The sequence below is a fragment of the Nannobrachium achirus genome (genome assembly GCF_963921795.1).
Source record: "Nannobrachium achirus genome assembly, chromosome: 21".
NCBI lineage: Eukaryota > Metazoa > Chordata > Actinopteri > Myctophiformes > Myctophidae > Nannobrachium > Nannobrachium achirus.
The window spans coordinates 47,158,854-47,186,178 of NC_137828.1; the positions used below are offsets into that span (position 1 = coordinate 47,158,854).

At 41.4% G+C, this 27,325-nt stretch overlaps 1 protein-coding gene across 1 annotated transcript; it reads right to left on the reverse strand.

Annotated features, from left to right (window-relative positions):
• Positions 1-10,683: 10,683 nt before the first annotated feature.
• Positions 10,684-26,920, reverse strand: LOC308306760 (myosin-7-like; the record flags this gene model as incomplete). The annotated part of the gene is made up of 37 exons (XM_080751805.1): positions 10,684-10,708; positions 10,794-10,942; positions 12,368-12,463; positions 12,544-12,648; positions 13,331-13,627; positions 13,744-13,947; positions 14,492-14,800; positions 14,881-15,005; positions 15,101-15,266; positions 15,356-15,539; positions 15,661-15,857; positions 15,979-16,097; positions 16,306-16,432; positions 16,519-16,908; positions 17,342-17,432; positions 17,570-17,715; positions 18,099-18,275; positions 18,361-18,603; positions 18,907-19,162; positions 19,249-19,385; positions 19,989-20,112; positions 20,205-20,410; positions 20,559-20,623; positions 20,978-21,290; positions 21,418-21,588; positions 21,676-21,825; positions 22,613-22,731; positions 22,826-22,964; positions 23,289-23,392; positions 23,480-23,578; positions 23,676-23,739; positions 23,833-23,925; positions 24,056-24,161; positions 24,274-24,301; positions 24,696-24,852; positions 25,903-26,046; positions 26,720-26,920. 37 exons carry the CDS (start codon positions 26,918-26,920, stop codon positions 10,684-10,686), a joined length of 5,826 nt encoding a protein of 1,941 aa, XP_080607931.1.
• Positions 26,921-27,325: the final 405 nt, after the last annotated feature.

The following is a 27,325-nucleotide window of genomic DNA, read 5'->3' on the forward strand; positions in this document are numbered from 1 at the left end:
TCTCACTTTTTCTTTTCTCTAATTACAATCTAAAATATGAACCCTTGTTGTAAAAAACAAAGTTGTCCTTTAACTCAAAGTATCTTCAACAATTGTTATTCTGTGTAACAGGACAGTCAAGCACTGTCACTCTCACAATGCTCAACATAATGGACATTTAAAAAGCTGTTTCAGTTGCCTCAAAGGATGGTCTCAGCTTTCCTCATAATCCTTGTTACAGCTGGTTTAATTAATGTTCTCCCTGAACTGGGAGATGGTGCCTCTGAAAGCTTTGTTTAAATCAGGGGTCTTAAACGTTTTCAGGCCAAGGACCCCTTAGCTGACAGAGAGATGAAGCAGGGACCTCCACAAACTCTTCATAGATTCCATATAGTTTCATTGTTTGACAGCACAATCATCAGTGTATTTTGGATTCATGTTAATGTGGGTTTTCAGATATTTAACCACTTGAAACATCAATACTTAATAAACTTGGACTTTCACTGTACTTAGTCTGCTCTTTTTCCCCTCCAAAGCTCTTTGCCGAAAATAGCCGATCTACAAGCTCACAACGCCTTGAGGCGTTGTGAGCTTGTAGATCTGCTATTATTGGCTAAAGTTCTCATAATATGGACGCTAGGGTTCAGGTGGTTAATATAAAAAAGGGGAAAAAACAAGTTTCTATCACACAAAGATTTGGAGGACCCCCTGTAGTAACTCTGAGGACCCCCTAGGGGTCCCGGACCCCTTGTTGAAGACTCCTGGTTTAAATATACCAATTAAGAGATACAGTAAGTAATTGTTTGCAAGGATATTATAGGTGGCTGACCATCAAGTATCTATTTCACACAAACAGTGACTTGCCTTGTTTTGGAACCCAGTTGGATGACTTGGATTTGGTGGTCTCTATTGAAAAGTGCAAACATGGATAATAATAAATGAAGTAGCACTATCCAATCCATTTGCTATTCATAATGTGTCAACTTGCATTGCCTCTCCAGTTTATCTGTTATCTCTCACCTTCAAGTGTCCCGGTGGCCTGTGTTCTCCCAGCCCTGTTCCTTGCTGTATATAAACACTAGCATCTGACCATATTTGGAAGGACGTCATTAATCCCTTCTTCATACTTATGGCAGTTGTTCTGTTTTGGGGGGTTGAGGTGTGTAAGACTTGAGGGGAGCAAATGGAGAGCATCACCCATTGTTTTACTTCCTTTTTTGGAGGCTCCAATGAGATGGCTTTGTGATGCTATTCAGGATGAAATAGCACAAGCTTTGTTCCTCACCTCTTTATAGGGCATGACTGTAAAAGGAACAGAAGTTCCTAGAAATGTCATATTTAAATAATCTAATTTAAATTATATTAAAACATATCTAAATTCCCATCTCAAATCCCACAATCCCACTCCACTGTAAATAATATTAGATTAGATTAAGATTAGCTAAATGTGTAACCATTTCTTCCTGTGTCCTACCCATAAAATCCCTGTGTCATAAATTGAAAAGTAGCCTAAATGTAACACATTTATACTGCATGACAGTGATTTTCTTTTATCGCTCACAACAGTTGTCACAAAGTATTGAAAGGCTACAATATCTTCCATGTAACAAATTGATCTATACACTTTTATCCAGGGATTTTAGTGCTCATACTTTACCAAGTAAATGTAAGTAAGTAAAACTGGTGTTTATCAATCATCATGGTGGATACTATATGTTCTCAAAGATGCAGACAGCTGCAGCTGTTTTCCATCGTTCACGCTATACATTGACACTGAAACTCTATAACTCGACCCCACATAGTGTTGGTGATGAGACTGGTATTGTTCGCTTCTCCCTCTATCCTTGAGGACAAAGATAACGCTGTGATATTGTTTTTGGATTCCTTCTACTGACCATAATGCATACTTGAAAGTCTTTTCTGTACACTTAGTACATCTGATCTCTCCTTTCAAAGATGTAATTGCCTGTGAATAATGAAAGGCCACATACATTATGGCAAAGGGCATGAACTTAAGTTGTTGAGGTCTTCTATAATTATAAGACAAAATAAACATTTTCATAATTTTTAGATGGCATTTCTTTATATAGTTGTTAAATTACTCATCTTGGTGACTGTATTAATATTAAGACACTAATAAGATAAGCTTTAAGCTCCTTACATGGTGCTGAACCAAAGGGTTTCACCTTGTGAGTCAATGTCAAGGGTCGATGTCACGAGTTGTGCATCAGTGAACGTGTAAGGCTGTCTGCAATGCGTTAATTGGGACGCAAACAATCGGGGATAGTGTTACCTTCGAAAGGAACGTTGGCATTTACCAACATAAACCTTTTCAACTCTGAGTGGTGATAACTTACACATTTAACCCTGGATTCCTCATGCAGAACATAATCGGACTCTGCCAAGGGATCCAACAGTCAGCTGTCTTGAGTTATTACTGCAGGGAGGATTTGAGTCTTTTGTGATGTACTTGAATTAATTAATTAACTCACTTGCCACAGTAGCTGCTTATATTTCACTCGTCATGGTCAAACCACCAGCCTTCTCGTTAGTATGATTATAATTTATAAGTTATTCATGACCATTGTTAATGTTAAGACCAACATTTTATGTACTTTTATCCATAGTCTTAAATAAAATGTAATTTACTTTAGTCATATTTGAGTCATCTGTTGTTGACTAAATATCATACGATTTTTGTCATCTAAATCTGCAGTGGATTTAGTCCACACAAATAGAATGGGTTTAATTTAAGTGTTATGCAGTGTTTAAATGTTTCTCGAGAATATCAAAAGTTTTTAAAAAGTAAGAAACTTCTTGACAGTTTATAGACTGCTTAAACTCATTCTGTGCCATCTTTTCAACCACTAGAGGGCGCCCAATGGCCATAGAATGCTACATAGACAAGTGCTGGTATATGCACAAGCCCTGTGCAGCCATGACTCGCCTGAACACTTTCCTTTGTTCATGTACAGGAACAGGATGAAGTTAGCTTGAAGTTAGCTATTGACTACCATCTACCAAGCATTTTAGAAGCCCTATTTTCGGCTATTTAGCCATGATTAAACCTAGCACACCTCATGGATATGCATGGAACAGAGAAAATGAGCTCTAAAGATCCTGGATTGCATTGGAGTAGATGGTAAATATCGGTGGCGCGACGCTCTCGCGGGCCGTGTAAACAGATGACGGCCGAACTAGTTCGGGATCGGCACCCTGATAAGGACAAATAAAGCCGAACTAGTTCGGGATTGGCACAGTAAGAGTTATGGGTAATACCAACAGTTATTATAGGTCAAAATGTAAAGCATCCTTGTATAGCACAACCATGAAGCCTAGAAATATCTGTCAGAGATGACGTGTGCACACACACACACACACACACACACACACACACACACACACACACACACACACACACACACACACACACACACACACATGCACACGCGCGCGTGCGCGGAAAGATGTCTGTCAAGACACAAGAGTAGTTACCTAGTACTTAAATAAACATTGTTATACATTAAGGAAAGTGTAAGGCTGTCTACAAGGCTGTCTACATAGTGATAATGGTCAGGGCCAGACATTGTTGGCTACTTGGCTTATATCCTCTTAAGACCTGTGCATTGCTGATAAGAAGCCCTTTCAACGCTCAAAATGTCTTGTCTAACCTTGAGTGTCTCTGATTAACTTCCAGGGCTGACAATTCCAACCTATGTTAGTCCAATTATCAGCTGTCTTGCAGTCTGGAGTGTGTGTGGGGCCCCTTGCCACTCTTACACACTCTTGCTTGAAGTACAATAGACTGTGTCCTTTTCTCCTGTCACCCCTTTGTTTCCGTTTACTGACTCACTCTGTCCATATATTGTACATTTCAGCCCAGTGGTTTACCCTGTAGGATTAGGACCACATCACTACACTTCATGAAAACTCGAATGTGGTGAGTTATATACATTTTAATAATGTCAATAGCATTACTTTAAATTAAATTATTGCATTCAAATATAATATGTAAAGATATAAGACTGTATCTGATGTATTCATTTTCAAGGAGTTTGTACATGCAGATTGCAATGTGAAAGTACTAATTTATGTAACTGTAATGGTGCAACTGACAAAATGAGTGGACATGTATTTTTCTTTTGATCCACTACACTTCATTGTTCCTTTTACGGCAACATTCATATAGGCCTACTTATGACTTACCTAAGTGTGTAAACTCTTCCCTCTTGAATCTTTCATTTTTGTACCATGGATTACACTCATCGTTAAATAGGCTTCTTTGAAAGTATGTTGTCCTTAAATATCAGAAAAGGATACATTTTAAAGAAGAAGAAACATTTATTAAAATAACTTGTGTGGAATAATGATAACATTACAAGAGCTGCTATGATTTTAGAATATCACCTGTTTTTTGTTTTACAATGTTAGTGGCATGGTCAAAAGTGTCAAATTCTTTGCATGCAGCCATGCACACTCCCAGTAGACCAAATACTTCCATCCCAAATGTTTCACATTGGCCTGATGATGGCTCTATAACAGTAACAGCTCACTCCACATTTTGCTCTATAAGTCTTGAACTGTATGTCACACACTCAGATTAAATATATGTACCGGTATATATTTTTCCCTTCATTCCTTGGATCAGGACAAAACTCCCCATTTAGGCACCTGCCATACTGTATGTGCCAGACTTCTTTTTCATCCATTTTAGGTTTTCTTCAAAACACACGTGTCCCCAAATCACACAATATTATCGGTCACATGATCAAGACGTATCAGCCAGATTTAGCAGATTCCAATCCCAATGGCTATGACTGCCTTCCAAAATTCCAAGGAGCCCAATTTTCTAGTTCATTGTTTATGGATCTACGATTCCTTTTCTTATACTGATATAATTAGACCTTCGTTGCATGTTTTCTATTAATTAGTACAGTACAATTAGATCTGATTGGTAGTTAGATGGAGGGGGCGGGTCTCATGTCAGGAAAATGTTTCATCCCATTTCATAATATAATTTGCAACTGCACTCTCAACTATGTTGTGTATTGGTGGTACAGTAGGCCTATACAGTAGTTGGTAATGATTGTATTGCCATGACTACGAACACTATGGATGGAGAGCACACACACACACACACACACACACACACACACAGATGGATGGCCATATTTCACTCACACAAATCAAGCATGCCATTGCGCTTCTGTATTTTGATGTACAACACTGCCTCACCAAAACATGCTATGTATCCTCTCATTCCTCTGAGGACATGTATGCTAAAAATATGGTGCCTTAATCATATCCCCTACGTCTTTGTTACGCATTTAACATTTCTGCATCCGTTACCTAAACATTAACAATGTACTGTTTGGGGGCACGGTGGCGCAGTGGTTAGCGCTTCGCCTCACAGCTAGAAGGTCCTGGGTTCGATTCCCGCCGGGGGACGCTGTGGGTGCTGGGGGCGTGTTTCTCCCTCCGCGTCATCAGCGCCCACACCCTAGGTGGGGTTGGCGGTAGGGCCTTTCTGTGTGGAGTTTGCATGTTCTCCCCGTGTCTCCTAGGGTTGATACCCTCACAAAAACATGCAGTAATCCTGGTCTCAATAATGCCTCCCCCTGGCCAGCCGGGGCGCTTGATGGAGGGGAAAAGAACTGGTTGGAATAACGTGTTCCTTCCACGCGCTACGTCCATCCCGGGGAAATCCCCCCTGTCAGGTGAAAAGAAACAACTAGGACTACTCATGCATTGAGGGAAGCATGAGGTTAGTCCGTTGTCTCCCCAGGCGCGGCAGAGGGAGAGCAGAGCCCAGGATTACATAGGCAATTGGCACTGGGTGAAAAATGGGTTGCAAAATCGTGGGATAAAAATTATATAAAAAAAAAAAACAATGTACTGTAAATTTTAATTTATGCATTAGAATGTCCTTCTATAATGCGTGAGGGGGCTGCGAATTTTTCCATACATTTTTCCATTTATTTATTTTTACATATTTTTTATGTTTTATTTGAAAGTGGAATACCCCTTTAAGTACAGTACTTGAGTAAAAATGTATAGTTTTGGGTTGTTTGCACAATCTTTAATGAGAAAGGCTCAGGTAATAGGGAGACATAACGTTTTATGCAATCTTATATGGTTTTGAATATATTGACCAATTAACTTCAAAAGGGTGTGGCTCAACATACTGTATCTAAATACACCAAAGTCAACAACTAAGTGCCTCTGACAAGTTTCATTCAAATTGATGACTAGGGGGTACTTACTACAAATGGCCCCAAAAATTGGTGTGGCATAACACAAATCAAACTATAGAAAAAAAAGATAAAACTTGTAATTTATCTTTAATCTAGACCTGTCCGAGGTCTACAGTTTTGGCTTGAAACCCTAATCGCCACTCTGCAGCTATATTGTTCTATTTTCAGTTCCTTATTATTACATTTTGTGATAGCAAAATGTCTTTACCTAGCCCCTGGAAGTCACTTTGGCAGTGACGTCAGAATGGAAAGTGGATAAATGTCCCTTGATGATAAACGCGGGCGGTTCTCTCGGCTGGCTCCACGTATTCTATTGAAGTCAGTGGGCGCCGCCCCGCTCAGCGTGTAGATCATGTGGAATCAACTGCTCCTCCTTCCGTGGGCATTGCTAGTCGCTTTTTTGCCCCCCTTCTTTGGTTTGGGAAAGGCGATAAATGTGTCAGAAGGTGGATGGGCGGGCAGCACAAGGCTTTCTCCTCCTATGCAGTGCCCTCGCTATAGCAAATATGTGGAATCGAGCGCCACAGCCCACCAGCCCTCCCTCTTTTGTGCCTTGATTTCATAGGGGGAGTGGTCTTCCTTTCTCCTCTACGGTTCTACAGCGTACACAGTACACTGTCGTTTTACTCACGTTCAGAGCGATTTTTGGGACTATAGAGACATTGACAGCCAAGAAAAATCCATCAGAAGGACTTCGCCGTCGGAAAGTTCACTTATTATTAAGCACCGATGTGCTCGGATATTTTTAATTTTTCAACGTGTTACACCCATAGAGTTATAATAAGTAGGCCTATAGGTTACACCACGGACAACCGCTTTTCGCTCGCGTCGCGCGCGTGTGTGTGTGTGTGTGTGTGTGTGTGTGTGAGAGAGTGAGTAATTTTTCAACGTGTTACACCCATAGAGTTATAATAAGTAGGCCTATAGGTTACACCACGGACAACCGCTTTTCGCTCGCGTCGCGCGCGTGTGTGTGTGTGTGTGTGTGTGTGTGAGAGAGTGAGTGAGTGTGCGATATAGAGAGAGCGACAGATACAGACAGCGTCTATAAAAACTGCGTGTGTATGATGTTTTAAGCATTGTTGTTTCCCAAGTACTGGGTCTCGACCCACGGGTGGGTCGCGGAATGGGACTGTGACGTGTGTGTGTGCCAATGTTGTGTATTGTAACTGCGTCTTCTATTGCAAACAGTGCTAAACTCTTCAATCAATCAATCAGTCTATACAACAACCTCGCGAATTTGCCTATACAGCCCCCACCCCCACACCACACAAAAGTCCTCAATTCAACATATAGGCTACGTCAGTAAAAGTACAAAAGTATTGACTTGATTTCATAGGCAATTAATTGTTAGCCTACTGTCAAATATTTTGTCCCAGTACAGTTTTTGCTGAAAGACTGTCAGCCCAGACTACACTGGACACCTTACACATGACAGTTCCTGGGTACCCAAAAAATATATGTAATGTCGGTACTGCCTATCGGTTCCTAGATGTGATGCGCAAAAAAAAAAAGACAGCACAAACAGCACAAATTGCACAATCCAAGCACCGCGATGCGTCGAAGCATAACGCTGGAGCGTCTCTGTGTTGAAGTTCGGCGGTCCTTCGGGCCACTCACCTCTAGAGTTAGGGCCACTTCTAGAGTTCACAGCAAGATACTGTGTGTGTGTGTGTGTGTGTGTGTGTGTGTGTGTGTGTGTGTGTGTGTGTGTGTGTGTGTGTGTGTGTGTGTGTGTGTGTGTGTGTGTTGCTAAAATGAAACTGAAAGTGAATTCTCCCCAAACATTGGCAGGCCTATTATAGTAATAATAATAACACAATTAGGCCATAAATGTGCAATTATGCAACTGGAGACATATTACCTTTTATTACCCAATAAATAAATAAATAAAGAATGTTTACAAATAATGTGTGTGTATATATAATAAAAAAAAAATCTCTATTCAGTTTCAGCTAAAAATATATATTTTTAACCATTTTGGAACCGAAATAGGAACCGTTAGGAACCGGAACCGATAAGCAGAACCGGAACCGGAATCGTAAAAATCCAAACGATACCCATCCCTTGCCTGAGCACCACTAAACCCCTTATGTTGATCAAATATAGAGCAGTCGTGCCTGAGCGCCCACAGGGCGATCTGTTTTTTTTCCGACCCTGCTGTCCTCTGCCCAGCTCAGCCTCTGGCCGGACACCTAATTGTCCGGTTTTCAGAGTGGTGTTATTGCTTTAATGGTTACATTTACATATCTCTGCTAATCTCCCGTTTCATTGGTATAGAAAAATAGCAGATACACAAGCTCACAGACACACACGTGTGTGCATTTCATTTATAGAGCTCGCTCGGCAGTCATCGCTTACACTGAACGCTCCGGTCCACCGTCACTCCTCCGTCCTCCCACGCTTATTGTGGATGAAACCACGGCGAAAGTAGTTAGATGAACTGCAGCTCAGATTTGCCCAAAAGACGCCGAAACGAAACGTCATTTAGCCAACAATGGAGCAAAGTAAATTAGTTAATAAAGAAGCGCAGAATTGACGAGTATTATCATGCACTTTGCAGCACTGTGTGCAGTGGCGTAGGGGAGGGGCACGCAACCCCCGCAATGCAGAGGGGGCCCCCACACAGCACACACCCAAATGCTCCCTACTGCTCCAGTCTAATTCTCTCTCCCCCTCCCCCGCCTGCTTGCCCAGTCTCCACACAGCTGTGTGGAATGTAGTTAATGAGCACTCCTTTAGCTTTCCCTTACCAAGAAAGGAATATACATTTACTGCACCCAGCATTTAGCTAGTGGTCGTGTTGGAGCGCCTCAGTCCGCCAGCAGAGTTCATGTGCAACTTCTTCCAGAGAGATTGATTGATTGAAGACTTTATTAGAAGTTTGCATAGGAAAGGGTACAGTTTCATGACAGTACAGTTCACTGGTACAAGGTCAACTAAAAGGAGATCCTAGTAAGCTTTTCAGCTTATTTACATAGGAAACCTTTATGTATGACTCATATAACATTGAACAGATATAACTCCGTCATCATTTGCAAAAGGGCCCCCACCCCCCTCCTCGCAGGGGGGCCCCACAATTTTCAGGAATGATGTCAGCAAAGAAAAGGTAGAACGCAATGCATGTTTAGGTTTTCCTCTTGTCACTAGTAACAAAATAACTGCAGCTGAGCATAATTATATCCACAAGTCTCCCCTTCTCTTCCCCTCTCTCTGTTCTATTATTTGTGCTATGCCAGTCATGTGGATTAGATTTCTAATGGGACAATTTAACTCAAGAATAATTGCAAAAAAGATACAGTGTAGGGCCATCATGAAATAAAATAATTCATGAAGGGTATTTGGGTGCATAATAAATAAAGGAGGTAGGCTAGTCTTAGTTTCAGGGCCGTGCAGCCCATACAGGCAAAATAGGCAGCCGCCTGGGGCCCCACACAGGCTGGGGGCCTCATGAGATATATATTTTCTTTTTTAACTAACATGGGCATGGTGATTCAGCAGTGATTCATGGTGGTCCATTGGCTAATAAGTGTCAATTTAGGGGTCCTTGACATAAAAAGTGGTGTAACTTGGAGGGCGCTGGTTTAAGCTTCGCTTGTTTAGCCTTGGATCAAGACAGTCATAGGTCAGTCTTGTTAACTCAAATATTTACTTCTGGGGGTCCCTGGAACAAAATATTTTGGGATGGGCAGGCCATGGAGCCGCTCCGTGGACCAAATACATATCATTTGTGCATTTCCAGGGGTTAGCTGACATTTGGTGGGTGAACACTAGGCACAATCATTGTCATTTTGTGCCATACATTTTAGGCAGATTACCCCCCCGGACCCCCTGCGGCTTAACACATTAAGAAAACAACAAGCAACAAAATGTTATTATTGAAATATTCAATTCTAGTTTATTTATGCATTTGTTTGTTTTCAACTCATCAAGCTTTTTTAATCCACAGTCTGTACAATTTAGAGCTACTGTGACTACCTTGCCTAGTTGAGTCACATTCTCAGCTGTTATCAGCACAGAGGTGCAAGGGTATTGTCTTTCAGACACAAGGAACAAAGGCTGGAACTCTGCTATTCTCTTGGTGAAACATGTACCCAGCCCTACTTTACTTTTGTTGGATACTGGTATGCTTGCATGAGTCGTTTTATGTGGTGGTCATTGATACATGTTTTGCTTGCTCTCGTTATAAATTCATATCCTAGATATCTAGCATTAGGCTACAGTAGCTGTTTCTATCTCATTATAATGTATATGACAAGGTGTATAGGCCTAGACTTAATTGTAACAATGGGCTTCTTTCTCCACATTTTTAATGGACATAAAAAAACGGTAAGCACAGGACACAAATTCACAACTAAAACAAACAAATGTTTTTAGATTGCTTTATTATTATTTTCTGCTATGTTGCATAGAGAAAAATGATTTCATAACAACAGTCTGTCAGGGAGCTTCACTCTTCACTCTTCATTACCTTTCTGTGTGGGGAAAGAAGATGATACAAATAGTGAGTTCACTTTCAAAACTACTTTCAAAACATTTTCAAAATAGTCAAATTGTGACATTTGTTCCATGCTTACCTTGCTCACATCACGACTCTTGGCTCTCATCTTGTTGACCTGAGACTCAGAAATGTCAGCCCTTTCTTCTGCCTCATCCAGTTCATGCTGCATCTTACGGAACTTGCCCAGATTGTTGTTGGCTTGTTCCTCCTAAAATGATAAATGGAGGATTATTCCATGGTGTTGATTTTTTAATGTCCTTCTTTACAGTCCTTGGTTTTATTAGGAAAAGTACAGTAGACTCATAGCGCAGATAGCAGCTATGTTCTAGTCTCCAGTTTTCCCCATCGGCAATCATCTGCCATTCGTAGCATTGTTGATATGGAACGTTATACTTTCTTCTAGTCTATAATTGTAGTTCATTGTTTGGTATGGAAAAAAGAAATACTGGAAAATGCATAAATAAATGTCAAGTGTTGGAGGAAATCACTTGCAAATAAAATAAAAATGAATAGTTTTAGAGAAGTTGATTGTCAGAAAACACATTTATGTTGGAATGGTTATTGTGAAATATCCCAAATAACCTTTGTTTAAGTGAAAAGGTTACACAGTATGACTTTAATTTACAAGAGCCCTGCTTATATGCAGTGTTGAAAATTAACAAAGTACATTTTTACTCAAGTATTGTACATTTCTTAGGTACTTTTACTTTACTGGAGTATTTCAATTGTTGTAAACTTTTACTACTCCACTACATCTCAGAGACAAATATTGTACTTTTACTCTACTAGAATTATTTTAAACTTTTAGTTACTAGTTACTTTGTAGATTTCGATTATTATTATTACAAAACATACATTACCCACTTCAGCCCTATACATTTCAGCCATTTGAAAATAGCCGATCGATCTACAAGCTCACAGTGCGTCGCTATTTTCAAAAGATGTGTACTTTTACTTTTGGTGCTTTAAGTACATTTTGATGCCAATACTTTTGTACTTTTACTCAAGTACATTTTGAATTCTGGACTTTTACTTGTAACAGAGTATTTGTACATTGCTTTTACCACCACTGCTTATGACAATATTTTAGATACACTACACTACACTACACAACACTGCACAGCAAATAAATCACAGCTCTTTGTCAATCTTTAGGTCTTCACCAGAACAAATTGGCTGGACATGGTACTAATTAATATTCCTATAGTGACTGAATAGCACAGTATATAGCAGGGGTCAGCAACCTTTTTGAAATTAAGTGCCATGTTTTTATTTTCTAGATAGTCAGTTTGCCATGTCAACATAAGTTTTAATGACACGCCATAAAGATTTGGACATATTTTGATTGGCAGGACATTGTTATAACTGTCATTAGTCTCAATAATCCACCTACCGGTATCTCCCTGACTCCCTCCCCAGTCAGAGTTTTAATGAATGTAAAATTATGTGCAGGATGTAATTTGCTGTAAATTAGGTAACTTAATTTAGTTGACCACGTTTAAAACATAATGTGATCTCTCACACTTCTGCCAGTGTGCCAGCGATCACCCTCCCCTGTGCCAATGTTGGCACCCGTGCCTAAGGTTGCCTACCCCTGCTATATAGCATACAGTAGTATCTAAAAAATACTCACAGCCTCTTCGGCAGATCTCTTGTAGGACTTGACCTTAAGCTGCAACTTATCCACCAGCTCCTGGAGGCGGCTCAAATTTTTACGATCCTCCTCTGTCTGCAAAAAACACATTTGACACATTTGGTACATATGAAACAAAACTGAGTATGAAAGTAAAATAAATCTAAAGATTATACCTGATAGGTGAGTTCCTTGATGCGTCTTTCATGTTTGCGAGCTCCTTTTACAGCATCAGTAGACTTTCTTTGCTCTGCTTCCACTTCCACTTCCAGCTCCCTTACCTTAAAGGAAAGCAATATGTGTGAGTATATAGTCTGAGTTTAGTTAAAAAACAGGCAGTGATCTACACTGGTGTCTAATTTACTCCACTACCACATCCTCTAATGCTTGCCAGTGTGATCGCCCACCTCATCGTTTACCCAGAACCGAGAGGTAAGTGAAGCTCGGCACTCCTGGTGGCCAACTCTGGAAGTGCAGCTGGGGCACAATACATGAACGAGCGAAAATGGTTTAAAGATGCAGTCCCCCCCCCCCCCCCCCCCTCCCAAAAAAAAACAAAAACAAAAACAAAACAAAAACATCATGATCAGGTATTATGATTATATTAGGAGGAAGATTAAAAAAAAAAGTTGACAGAAAGTGTTAAAATTGGGTTTTTATGTAGCCACACCCACCAGTTCATTAAAGGGATATTCCACTTTCAAAAAAACTTTTGGTAATTTTATTGTCTAATCAGGCTTTTATGAACACTTTGAACAGTTTTTAATTTGCTTGATTCAATATTTAGATATTTGATGTAAATGTTATGGAGTTGCGCATGGAGGTTACCCTACTGCGCATGTGAGACATTATCTCTATGACGCGAAACAACACAGAGGAGGCCTGCGACGTCACCATCCCCAAACTCGGGCAGGGATTTCCAGTCATCACTCTAGTTCTTTTGTGACTTTGTTGGTCGCTCACCCTGGCCTCCAGTTTCTGGACCTGCTTCTTTCCACCTTTCATGGCGATTTGCTCAGCTTCATCCAGACGGTGCTGAAGGTCCTTGATGGTCTGCTCCATGTTCTTCTTCATGCGTTCCAGGTGAGAACTGGTGTCCTGCTCCTTCTTGAGCTCCTCAGCCATCATGGCAGCATCAGTAATGGCCTTCTTGGCCTTTTCCTCAGCATTTCTACACTCCTGCACAGCCTCCTCCACTTCATTCTGAAGCTGGGATGTGTCTGCCTCAAGTTTCTTCTTCTGGTTCAACAGACCGGTGTTCTGAAAACAACATCACAACATTGTGATAATCTTTTTAAATTAGGCGTAATACAACAATTTTATAAGATGCATCCTAAGTTCTTCGAATGTTCACTGATTTGTGATGAAAGATTTACCTGAGAGTGCAGTAGTTGAACTCTCTCACTGACATCGAGCAGTTCCTGCTCAGCCATTTTACGACATCTCTCAGTCTGCTCCACCACAGACCTCAGTTCATCAAGTTCAGCCTGCAGCAGATTGTTGCGTCTCTCCACAATAGCAATGTTCTCCTTCAGATCATCATTGGCACGAAGAGCATCATCCAACTGTAGCTGAGAGTCCTGTTAAAATGTTAACCATTAAACAAATGTAATATTTTCGTCGCTACTTATCTGTCATTAACTTACATAATGAAAGATTATTGACAGACTAGTCCTGTGCCTGGGGGTATGCACACTCACAGAATATGAGGGATGTCTCAGCAGTAATGTTGGAGAACCCAGACTGGTGCCCGTTGGGCAGAACAGTCACCATTGACGTTAGGTTGTGCAATATCCGTTGTATCAGTCTGTGATGTCAGTACTATGATGTCAGAGTATGACGTCAGCATGCAGACAGACAGCCATGGTGGCGACACTGTTTATTATCATCATGCTCATCTCCAAATTTGGGCATCGTTTCTGCAAGCGGCTGTTACCATGGAGGATGTCAGCATGCTGATCTCCAAATTTGGGCATTGTTTCAGCATGCGACTGTTACCTACCATGGTGGCAACACTGTTTAGTATCAGTGATGTCAGCATGCAAACAGACGGTCAGACGTTGGACGCCGTACGGACAGACATTTGTTAACAGTGTTCTTGTTTTCACAATATTATTACTATACCTTCAGATGAGACTGGAGTGCCTTGAGCTGTTTCTGAGCTTCTGCTGCCTGCCTGTTGGCCTGGCTGAGCTGGATCTCCATCTCATTGAGATCTCCTTCCATTTTCTTCTTCAGTCTCATGGCCTCGTTCCTGCTGCGAGTCTCAGACTCCAAGGAGCTTTGCAAGGTGTCCACCACTCTCTGATGGTTCCTCTTTGCCGTCTCCATCTCCTCGTCCTTCTCAGCAAGTTTGCGCTCGATTTCAGCCTTGACCTGGTTGAACTCTAGTTGAGCCCTGAGGATCTTGCTTTCCTCGTGCTCTAGGGTTCCCTGTTGGAACACACATCATGAGAATGTTTCTGACATTGAGCCAATAAACTCAATATATTCAAAGGTTATTCTAGTCTTACTTCAGCTTCCTCCAGAGCAGCCTGTATCTCCGTTTTTTCTTGCTCAAGTTGTTTCCGTGCCTTCTCCATCTCATGGATGCTCTTTCCACTCTCTCCAAGTTGCTCAGTAAGGTCATGAATTTCCTCTATTTTAAAAGTATTCAATTCATTAATTGGTCCCAGCTGTGCAAAGGTTTTCTCTACATCCATTAGATAATGACGGTTAATTAAACCTTATTACCTTGAAGGTTCTTGTTCTCTCTCTTCATGGTGTCCAGGTGATCCAGAGACTCTTCATAAGAGTTCTTCAGTTTGAAGAGCTCAGTGCTGAGAGACCTGGCATCTTTCTGGGTGCTCTCCAGTTCAGTCTGAGATTCTTCATACTTCTGCTTCCACTCGGCCAGGACCTGGTTAAACAATGTGTCACATTGGATCAGAAAATGCAACACAATTATTACAAATTGCTTTACCATGTTGTCTTGACTTTCTCACATACCTTGTCAAAGTTTCTTTGCTTCTTGTCCAGAGCTGCAGCGGCAGCATTAGATCTCTCCACATCCACCATGAGATCTTCAATCTCATTCTGGAGCCTGTGTTTGGTCTTCTCCAGAGAGGAGCATTTAGCATTAACAGCCTCCACAGCTTCCTCTGCATCCTGCAGACGCTGAGCTAACTTCTTCCTATTCAATGGGCACAGAAGCAATTAAGATTGGCTACGTCAAATAAAAGTAATCGGCCTATATATTTCGGGTGTCTCTTGCCATCTCATAACAATGTTGTTTGGCTAGGTGATTTTCTTACTTTGCCTCTTCCAGCTCCTCTGTCCTCTGGATGGCATCAGTTTCATACTTGGTTCTCCACTGAGCCACTTCAGAGTTAGCCTTGGACATTCCCCGTTGGAGTTCTCCCTTGGCCTCCTGTTCCTCTTCATACTGCTCCCTCAGCAGGTCAGAGTCATGGCGAGCAGACTGCACTGCATGGGCAAGCGCATTCTTTGCCTTTTTTGAGGGGAAAAGGATATTTAGGACTTGTTTCAGAATCCTCAAACACTTTTTAACACATTTATAAATGAATTCATAGTCAACATCATATTTCTGACTATACTGTAGCATATTCTACCTTGACTTCCTCCTCCAGTTGTCTCTTGAGGTCCTCAACCTGCTGAGTGTATGACTGCTTTGCTCTGGACAACTGAGATACAAGAGAGTCCTTCTCCTCCATCTGCCTGATCAGCTCACCTGTAGATAAACACGTCCATCAATCCTCAATTATTATAACATAGCCTACACATTTTTCATTGTAGCTGAAATCAAATCCATTCGTCAATTCAGTTAGCTTAGCTGCAATCGAACAAGACCTCCTGAATGATCTGCATATACTTATATTTCAATTTTTCTGCATGTTGCCGCAGTGGTTTTGTATTTACCCATTTTAACAGTGTCATACCGTTCTCAGTTTGGAGCTTTGCTCTCTGCAAGGTGACGTCATTAATGGCGCGTTGACCCTCCTCTGCTTTTGTTCTGTATTCGATCATCTGGTCTTCCAGAGTGCGGGACATTTTCTCCAAGTTTGTCTGAAAACAATTTATACATATTTTGTTCTTCAATCAATGTCACAATAACATGTACTGATTCTGCATAATAAGGACTTTTGACTCACTTTGGTCTTAGCGATTTGCTCCATGTTGGAGACTACATCGTCAAGCTCCAGTCTGAGCTCGCTCTTCTCTTTCTCCAGTTTCTGCTTGACTCTCTGAAGGTTGTCAATCTGCTCTCCCAGGTCAGCCACACTGTCTGCATTCTTCTTTCTCAGAGTAGAAGTAGTGGCCTCGTGTTGCAGAGTGGACTCTTCAAGGTCTCTGCGCATCTTCTGGAACTCATTCTCTCTCTTCTTGTTCATCTCGATCTGGGCAGCAGTGGCCCCACCAGCCTCCTCCAGCCTCTCACTGATCTCCTCCAGCTCTCTGGACAAGTCGGCCCTCTGTTTCTCCACCTTGGCTCGAGCAGCTCGCTCAGCTTCCAGCTCTTCCTCTAACTCTTCAATACGGGCCTGAAAATACAATCTATTGTACATATTTAGACGAACACTTTATTACCTCGGCCTAGGAGGTCATATTTTTGGTCCTGGGCCAAGGAAGAACTGATTAACTACACTTTATTACCTCGGCCTAGGAGGTAATATTTTTGGTCCTGGGCCAAGGAAGAACTGATTAACTTTTCAGACCGATTTGACTTCTCAAGAGATTAACATTCATCATAATACTTTGGGGGAAAAAAAGTTTTTTGTGGACCCATAAGTTAGTAAGTAGTACACCTTTATTGTCAATCTCCAGAGGAGTGTTATATGCTAAGGCATCATGAATTCATACTGTATACACCTTAAAAACTGACCCTTGGCAGAGGTCTGTGTATGCTTTAGGCCCTACTCAGTCATTTTCTAGTTGTGCATGCATCATTTCATTTTATATTGGGTTGGTAGTTACCTGCAATTCCTTCACTTTTTTCTGAAGTTGGGCCCCCATAGCCTGTTCATCCTCAATCCTACTGTTCAGTTGGCTAAACTCAAAGTCCTTCCTATAAAAACAAAATAAAACGTTTCATTTAAGTAAAAGGAAACAGACATTTTGGACCTCTATGTTTATCTAAAACTATTGTATAAGATGTGTAAGGCTCTGCGTGATGGTAATATACAGTAATATAAAGTATTGTACTTCTTCAGCCTCTCCTCAAGTTGCTGCTTGTCATTCTCCAGGTCCATTAGGTTCTCCAGGGTCAACTTCAAGTCTCCTTCCAGCTTCCTCTTTGCTCTTTCAAGATCCATCCTGATTTTTTTCTCTTGTTCCAGTGATCCTTCAAGCTAAGACATGAACAATGTCAGGATAAGGAATAATACATTGATTACACTCTGCTCAGCATTGCAGTAAGTAACTCTATGCTAGTAACTCCAAAACTATGCCAAAAGGTACTTTCAGTACACATCAGGAGCTTGAGGAATACATGATCTGATCGTCGCAAATATTTCACATCAAACTGTTATTTTGAATGATGCCTCATTCTGAATAGTGGTTGTTTGATGCTTTTATATGCTGTGAAAAATCGACCTTGTTTCTAAAAATAATGACGTTGCCTTCATGTTCTGTGTGGATGTACTCATAACAGCCTTTTGAATTAAAGTGAATTAATCCCATGAAATAAATGCTCCTGGTGTGTTAGGACCTTAATAGTGCTTAACATACTCACATCATCAACCTGCTGCTCCAGCTTGACCTTGGCCTTGGTCAGAGTGTTGACTTTGTCCTCCTCACTCTGCAGGTCATCCAGCGTTTGCTGATGAGCCTCTTGAAGAGCTTTCTTCTCCTTTGTCAGCTTGGCAATGATTTCCTCCAACCCTGACATCTCTTCGGTCATGTTTTTAACCTAAATTATTAACTAGTTAGTATAATTCACTTGAGTAAATTCTTCATCAACAAGAGTTAGTGCAAGACTCTGTCTCTTACAATACCTTGTTCTCGGTGGCATGCTTCTCCTTTTCCACTTTAGCCAGAGTGAGCTCCAGATCATCAATGTCTTTCTTGAGTTCTGAGCTCTCATCCTCCAGCTTCCTCTTCTTAGCAGTCAGCTCTGCGTTCATCTCCTCCTCGTCTTCCAGTCTTTCTGTCAGCTCTTTGGCTTTGGCCTCAAGCTGGATCTTGCTCTTGATCAGACCCTCACAGCGCTCTTCAGCATCTGAGAGATTGTCTTGTTCCTGTTTGGAACAATATATTTACTTCGGAAAGGTTTTTATGGCAACAAAACGATTACAGCAGAGGTCATCAATATGTCCGGCGGACACAGACAAATGTGTCAGTGGCAAGACTTGACCCCCTAACTCTGGGAGTGTACAAATGGAACCAAATGTACCCTTTGGTTCATTTTTTCTCTCTTTGCGTGTTTGCCCTTCATTTTGTAAGCAAAGTTTTACAAAAATGTCCACCACAAGCCAGCATGGCAATGAACCTTGTATTACAGTGGACATATTTATGTGAATTGAGTTAAATTGATGACTTACAGACTGGACATGGAGTAGCAGGTCATTCTTCTCTTGGAGAAGACCGACCATTTTTTCTTCCAGTTCCTTCTTCCTGGCTTCAGTTTTAGCAAACAGCTCCTTTAGCTTTGTGAATTCTTCCTTCATGGTTGCCATCTCCTTCTCAGACTCAGCTGATTTCAGAAGAGGCTTGATCTTGAAGTACATCCTCATCCAGGGCCAATTCTTGACTCCCATGAAGGCACGTATATTCCACTGGATCACCAGTAAGGAATCCCTTTTGATATAACAGGTTGTTTTTCAGTAATTCCTTTTTTATTACAGTATTGAAGTTTTACTTAAGCAATGGCAGTGATACTGTACCTGCGTTCCACTATTTTCTGGTATTCTAATCTGGCAAGTAATCCTCTGGATCTGGCCTGAATTCCAGAGATGATGAGAGAGAGACGGTCGTCTCTCATCTCCTCAAGAAGACCCAGGAGACCAGCTTTGAAGAACACCTAGTAATGGATAGAGAACTGTGTGTGAACAAATAGAATACAGTATTATTTGCAGTGACATATTTGTTCACTTTTGGATGAAGGTCGGGTGTTTTTAAAGTGAGCTTCTCAATTCAACAAAAAAAAAGTTTGATTGTACTGTATATAAGCCTATGAGAAAATTACCCTTCTTTTCACTTGATGTATTTTTATTGTCTTTGTTTTCAAATGCTAGTTTCAAGTAGACCTATATCAACACAGCATGATGTTCAGTTTCTAAATCATGGTCCCATTTAGAGTAAAATAGATGATAAAGAATGGCATGCTTTTGGGCATACCTATGTTTTATTGACAAGCCTCTACCATTGTTTTAGCACTCAGAGGGCCGGATTGAACACTGTGAAAATATGACATTTATTTTTCTGTTATGACCGATCTTTGGTGAACTGCCCAAGAATGAGATACATCCATGCCAGTTCCGCGCCAGGTGCCGTTGCCGGAGAATAGGCTACATTCGCTCATCCTGGAGGTGTGTGTGTGTGTGTGTGTGTGTGTGTGTGTGTGTGTGTGTGTGTGTGTGCGTGTGCGTGTGCGTGTGCGTGTGTACTATTTAAAAATACCAACCTTTGTGTGTCCAAACTTATACTGCTCAATATCGAGATCCAAGGAACCCAGCAGTTTTTCTGAAGCCTTCTTGTTGTCCATGAACTGTCCCTCAGGGATTGCATTTGGATTGAGAATACGGTATCTGAATGAAACGTTGTAAACACATATTTAAAATCATAGCACATTTACAGAAGCAGCTGTAAATAACTGTTGGGGTAAAAGCTTGAGTTTAACCTTTGTTTGAAGTCACCATAAAGGATTCTGTTAGGAAAACCCTTTCTGCAGATCCTGATGCCTTCCAGTACACCATTACAGCGTAGCTGGTGCATAACCAGAGGATTCTCCATGGCCCCAGGAGTCTTGGTCTCATTGGGGATGAGGCAGCGCACAAAGTGGGGATGGGTTTGCCTCAAGTTGGTCATGAGTTTATGCAGGTTCTCCTATGGGTTCAGCAATTAATTCATGTGTTACAACATCTTACTTATTATGGATATATTGTATAGTCTCAAATGTAAATGATTTTGTCCGGGACGTTTTTGCCACTAATAATAATAATAATAATAATTTTTGCCACTGTGAAATTATTACCCTGTGCAAGGCAGACACAGTCTGGAATGAAGACCCTTTCTTCTTTTTTCCTCCACCTTTTTCATCTGTAAATGACATGAAAAGGGTAGACCATCTGTATTACCAATCCCTCCCTGAATATTAACTGAACTGCATCTGTTCACACAGAAGTAATCTCATATAGCTAACTCTCCTCCGCTATATAACTCTGAGATGAGGTCCCGCTAGTACGTAGGGAGCTGGCAGAGTGCGCCGCTGGCGACCAGTTGCCAATGTTGTTGATTCTTACATTTTCCCGCACATTGTATCCAAAAGGATTTCCCCCTGCTCTAAGATGTTTTAAATGTTAGTGGTCAAGAATCTATTAACGACTTGTTGAAACAAGCATTTAAATAGCTATTTTAGTCAGGAGCTTAAGCAGAAGATATCATATAGCCTACCTGTAGATTCTGAACCAGCATAGCTAGCGAACAGCGTAGTCAGTAACTTGAGATTTGACTTCTGGAAGAGGCCCACCACAGTCTCGTTGAGTGGGTCCTTGTTCTTCACCAACCAGTTACCAATGTTGTAATCCACAGTACCAGCATAGTGAACCAGAGAGAAATGGGCCTCTGGTTTCCCCTTGACGATCCTGGGCTTCTGGAAGTTGGGGTTCTTGCCCAGGTGGTTGTCGTACAGCTTAGCCTTGAATGTTGCATCACTGGCTTTGGGGAACATGCACTCCTCTTCGAGGATTGACATGATACCCATGGGCTGGAGAAAAGTGGGGAAGAGATGCCAATACATATGCCTAATACATTATAAGAAATCTAAATATTAGCCTATATTACTGCTGTGAAATTATTTCTTATTTTGAATTCAGAAAGTAGCAGAAACCAACCTTTTCAATGAGTTCAATGCAGGCAGCCAGGTCCATACCAAAGTCAATGAACGTCCACACAATGCCCTCTTTCTTGTACTCCTCTTGTTCCAACACAAACATGTGGTGGTTAAAGAACTGCTGCAGCTTCTCATTAGTGAAGTTGATGCAGAGTTGTTCAAAGGTGTTGAACTGTAAGGGATCACATAAGAACAACTTGTAGATAGATTTAGAATATTATAACCATCTCAAACATTTTCATTCGTTCAGAATACTCACATCAAAGATCTCAAAGCCAGCGATGTCCAGCACACCAATGAAGTGTTGACGAGGTTGCTTGGTCTCCAGAGATTGGTTGATTCTCACCACCATCCACAGGAATAACCTCTCATACACTGACTTGGACAGTGCACCAACAGAGTAGTAGACCTGTAAAAAGACATGTTGAACTAAGCATTTAAAACATTTAGGGGGCATTCACACCACAATGTTTTACTGCGATTTAAAAGAAGTCTGGAGCGTATTGTCGTAGTGCGCTTGGTTTGGGCTGGTGTGAAGGCTCATGCGAATTCTGGTGGGGATCAAACAATCAAATTCTATTCCGCAAAAAAACGGTGGTCTCTTTTTGCTTACAAGCGCACTATAGTTAGGTTCACTGTTGTCAGGAAATTAACCAAACCATGTGGCATTGTGGATTGAAGAATTTGTAAACATGTGGGGGAGAAGGAGGAGGCATTGTTACGCAGCGGAAAAAGATGCCCAGTGGACCGCTTCATATTTGTTGTTTGGTACGATTCCTTGTTGCGGTTGACAAAGAGCAGTGTGAACGCAAACGCACTAAATTAAAAATGCAACAATGTTGCAACTTCAGCCCCCAAAATCAAATTTTTATAAATTCCGGATGGGGACCCGAATGCATTTGGGTCCCCATCCGGAATCAGTGGGGGTAAATTCACTGTCTTGGGAATGCGACAAAAAACAAAAAATATTATTGAACCCAAGTATCCATGGCGTGAGTAATCAATAGAAAAAAAGTCATTTGGGGGGTGAACTACTCCTTTAACAAATAAGATCTCAGCTTAGTTCTGGGTGCAGTAGGTAGGCAGTGTGGGGTCTGTCCGACTCCTAACTATAGCCTGCACCGCTGTTACTACGTTATGTTATGATCTAATTCGAGTTAGTTAATTTGTACAGCAGTACAATAGCTGATACTCACTTGATTGACACCCTGACCTTTGGTGACCCATTCATTTCCTACTTTGACCCTTGGGTGGCACAAGCCCTTCAGGAGGTCAGCAGAGTTTAAACCCATCAGATATGACACTTTGTCGGCATCTGCAGCAGCAAGATTTAAAGTCATTCTCACCACATATACACATCATCTATAAGAAATACATTCTGTATTTAAGTTGCAATCATGAACTGTTACCCTCCGTGCCATCAGGCTCGGCCTGTTCTTCTCTCTGCTTCTGCTTGAACTTCATGTTTCCATAGTGCATGATGGCACCAGTCATCTTGTAGATGCCATTCTTCTCCTCTTGGGTGAAGCCCAGCACATCAAAAGCAGCCTAAAACAGGAGATAATACTAATGGTCTCCCTCCTTGTTTGTTTTATTTTATTACGTATTGCTATTACAGTACTTAATTCTATGTTCACCATTACTGTAAAAAAAAGAAATTTCACTAGCATGGACAATTAATAGTCTGGCACTTTTGCTATTTTGCATTTGGATATCCCACTTTGCACCTATTGCACACAATCACACATGCATGGAGGAATTAAGTGATTAAGGTCTATACAAATATAGCTGACTTGACTTGTGAAATGACTTGACTTGTGAAATGACAGTGGTAAATCATTTTTTATTTTTTTTATCCATAAATTCACCTACATCAGTAGCCATCAGCTCCTCAGAGTCATTGATGGAAGTTACAGCTATCTCTCCTTGGGAGATGAAGCTGTAGTCATAGGGATTGCTGGTGATGAGCAGCATCTCTGTGAAGCGTCAAGAACAGTTTAATTGTTATCATATAATGAGTATTTATTTATTGGCATGACATCGTTTTATGTTTCAATATTCACCCAGCAGTTCTGGTTTCTGTTGAGACAGAATCTGGTAGAAAATGTGGTAGTCTCTCTCAGCTTTGAGCTGAAATGTGACACGGGACTTCTCTAGCAGATCTGAAAGATGGTAGAAGACATGGTACTTTTAACTGATTCTGTATTTATTTTTATTTTTTTATTGCAACAAATGTATAAAAGTCGCTTACATACTTACACGTCTCAATATCAGCAGATGACAGCTTGCCACTAACACCAAAGTGAATTCGGATGAATTTGCCCTAAGAAATATGACAGGCAGATTAGTTTGGTATTTTTGAGTGCAGAACACCTGGGGGACGAATTGCTAGGTTTGGGGGCGGGGGTAAACGTACAAATCTGGAAGAGTTGTCATTCCTGATGGTCTTGGCATTCCCAAAAGCCTCCAGAGCAGGGTTAGCCTGAATGATCTGATCTTCAAGGGTTCCCTAGAGAGAAGCAGAGTTCATATCAAGGTCAGCTTTAAGTCATGCACGATACCTTTTACTGTAGACATCCTGTATCAGCACTAGATTAGATTAGATGAGATTAGATTTTTGTCTTGAGTGCAAAATAAACCTTTTTCTCCTGAGCAGCATCCTTCTTTCCAGAAACAGCTGCAATGCTGGCAAAGTACTGGATGACTCTTTTAGTGTTCACAGTCTTTCCTGCACCAGATTCTCCACTGATGATAGAGAATACGTTTTCATTCGTTTGTTTTTTGAGGAAATTATGTTATGCTTTTTTTTCTTTTCTTTTCTTTTTGTAGCAGATCAAATCTGTAATATTTTACTCACGTGATCAAGACAGACTGATTCTCCCTGTCTGCAAAAGTTAAAGAAATGTTAATATCATATTCAGTACTCATTTGGGCAGTCACATTAATATGTTGGTGGACACACCATGACTATGTTTTATAATCTACAGTCACATTTACTAATGGTAAATGGGCGGTATTTATATAGCACTTTTCTCCAAAGCGCTTTGTACTTCACATTCACCCATTCACACTCATTGATTGCGGAGGAAACCATATGCAAGGCCAACCAACCAACCCGCTCAGTGGGAGTAGTTAGGGGTTTAGTGCCTTGCTGATGGACACGTTGACACATAGCCAGGAGGAGCTGAGAATCAAACCTGGAACCTTCAGATTCCAAGACGGCCACTCTACCTCCTGAGCCACTGCCACCCGAATTAAGTGTGAGAAGGTTTGCAGTACCTGACAACATGTATTGGTAGGCATTGTCAGAGATAGAGAAGATGTGAGGAGGGGCTTCACTCCTCTTCTTGCCTCTGTAGGCATTGACCACTGACTGGTCGTACACTGGCAGCCACTTGTAGGGGTTGACAGTCACACAGAACAGCCCTGAGTAGGTCTGTGGAGGAAGTCAGTGTCACATTAGTGAAGAAGACACATACACTAGATCAGGGGTGCCTAAAAGGTAGATTGTGAACTACCAGTAGATCACAAAGGCATTTTTAGGGGCATGTCAGGTAGAACACAGGACATGTGACCAAAAAAGAAAAAGAAATCACAAAACCTCTCTTTTTGACATCTATCAATTAAGGTGACTTGATTGATTGACATCAAGAAGGGCCTGTGAGCTCCCTTCATAGCTTGTAAAGTAGGGGTTAACCCCGCCAAAGCAATGCTTTGTTTTCAAGACTCAGTAGCATTACAAAAGAACCCGAAAACCTACCACTTCCATACAGAATGGATCAAGTGTGTTTGCCTTATATGTAACGCCAGTGTCGCTATAGACCTTATTCACACCGTGGCCATCTTGGATCACATGACTTCCTGGAATAGCAGCCTGCATTACAAACCATTGTGAACAATGGAGCGATGGTCCCAAAATATGAGTTCTATTCAACCAATTTCTTTTTACCAAATTGACAAATGGCCAGATGACAACATCAACATCCCCAAAATGATTAAATAGAAGGGCTACAGTAGATTGATTACATCCATGGTAACGATATTCAAGGTAAGTTAGGTTGCAACCTCACTGTGTATAAAGACTTGCTATCTGTGCAGTGCTTGCTCCACCATCATATTAACTATTTGATGTTAGATTGTTCCTGATTAATATGCAAAGATCACGATACAGTAATATTAACTATGATGGCAGAGCAAGCACTAGTCTACACAGATACAGAGTAACAGTGTAACCTAACTACCATGAATATTGTGGATGTACCCTTCTATTTAATCCTTTTGGGAATGTTGATGTTGTCATCTGCCCATTTGTCGATTTGGTCAAAAGAAAATGGTTGAATAGAACTCATATTTTGGGACCATCGCTCCATTGTTCACAATGGTTTGTAATACAGGCTGCTATCCCAGGAAGTCATGTGACCCATGATAGCCGTGGTGTGAATAAGGTCTATTCCAAAGCTCCCTCAGGTATATTGCAGTGACTCACATAGATCATCCAGGCTGCATAACGCTCTTTGAGGTTAAACAGCACGGCAGGCTCATGGAGGAAGGTAAACATCGCCATGTCTTCAATTTTATCATACTTTGGCGGGTTCTGGGGATGGACATTTTCCTCCTTATGGGTTGCTGTCTGGAAAGAAAAGACCATATAGTATATTCAGTTCATTGCGACCGTCAGGTCCCAGTTACAATCAAAACCTCCATTGGCTGTCAGTCAGTCTGTCAGTCTGTCTGTCTGTCAGTCTGTCAGTCTGTCAGTCTGTCAGTCTGTCAGTCTGTCCTTCACATGTCACGTCACACTTTTGCCCTAATCATATCTCTGCCACCGTTGCCCCGATCCATGCCAAACTTTGCACACACACTCCTTGGCTGCCAAACCACAACCTCTCATTTCTCACATGGCCCTCTTCTAGCGCCACCATGAGGCCAATTCTTGCATTTTTGGACATTGCTCCTACAGATTTTGCCATGAAATCATGCAAAGCGGTCTAAAGTCATGTCATCAACATGGATCTGTCCCATTTCCCATATTCCCTCCTGATTGGCTACCATTGCCTTCTAAAGTTTGTGTATGCGACCTGACAGTCGCTTATCTCCCGATTAGGGAGTCTTACTGGTATGGTCATACTTTAACTCCAACCATTAGTCTTTTTGTTTTAAAATATCGTACATTTGACTGCTTTATTTTGTGTGGTTACAACGGTATGGGAAAATGACATTAATTGGCAGCAATCAATTGGCAACATTTTTCTCCCTCTACTAATGGTGAATTGCCCTCATTTATTAATACACAACACACTTACTTTTCCAAACTCAGTTTCCACGGTGCATTTGTCCCCATCTCTACTGGTAATGGAAGCCTTGACAAACTCAACCTCAGGGTCGGGCACAAAACACGCCTTTTTCATGTCGAATGGTCGAGTCTGGGCCTCCAGACGCTCCCTGTCGGACTTTCGCAGAAAAGAAGCTGCCACCCCAAACTCTGCCATGTGGGCGTCCCCCATCTCTACGCTTTTAGATGTTTACCTGCAAACAATTAGATAGAACTTAATATCCATAGTCCAAATGGCTTCCGCAATACTTACAATTAATTCTTGATACAATCATAAGATAATCTAGTGTCACTGAAGGTGACACTAGACTTACATGGACGGACCACATCAGAAATGTGGACCTCTATGGGGACCTACCACGGGTCACAAAGTCAGAGAGAGAAGGATGAGGCTGGCAGGGCTCTGTGTCAGGCACCCAAAACTAGAGGCAAACAAACTAACTTTGTGGGAGCCAAACCAGGACAAAGCCAGGAAAGGCAAGAAGCGCACCGCCTATGTAGATGCACTGCAGCACAACAGCTTAGCTAAAAACACTGTAGAGCTCAAGACCCTGATGTTAGATAGGAGAGTGTGGAG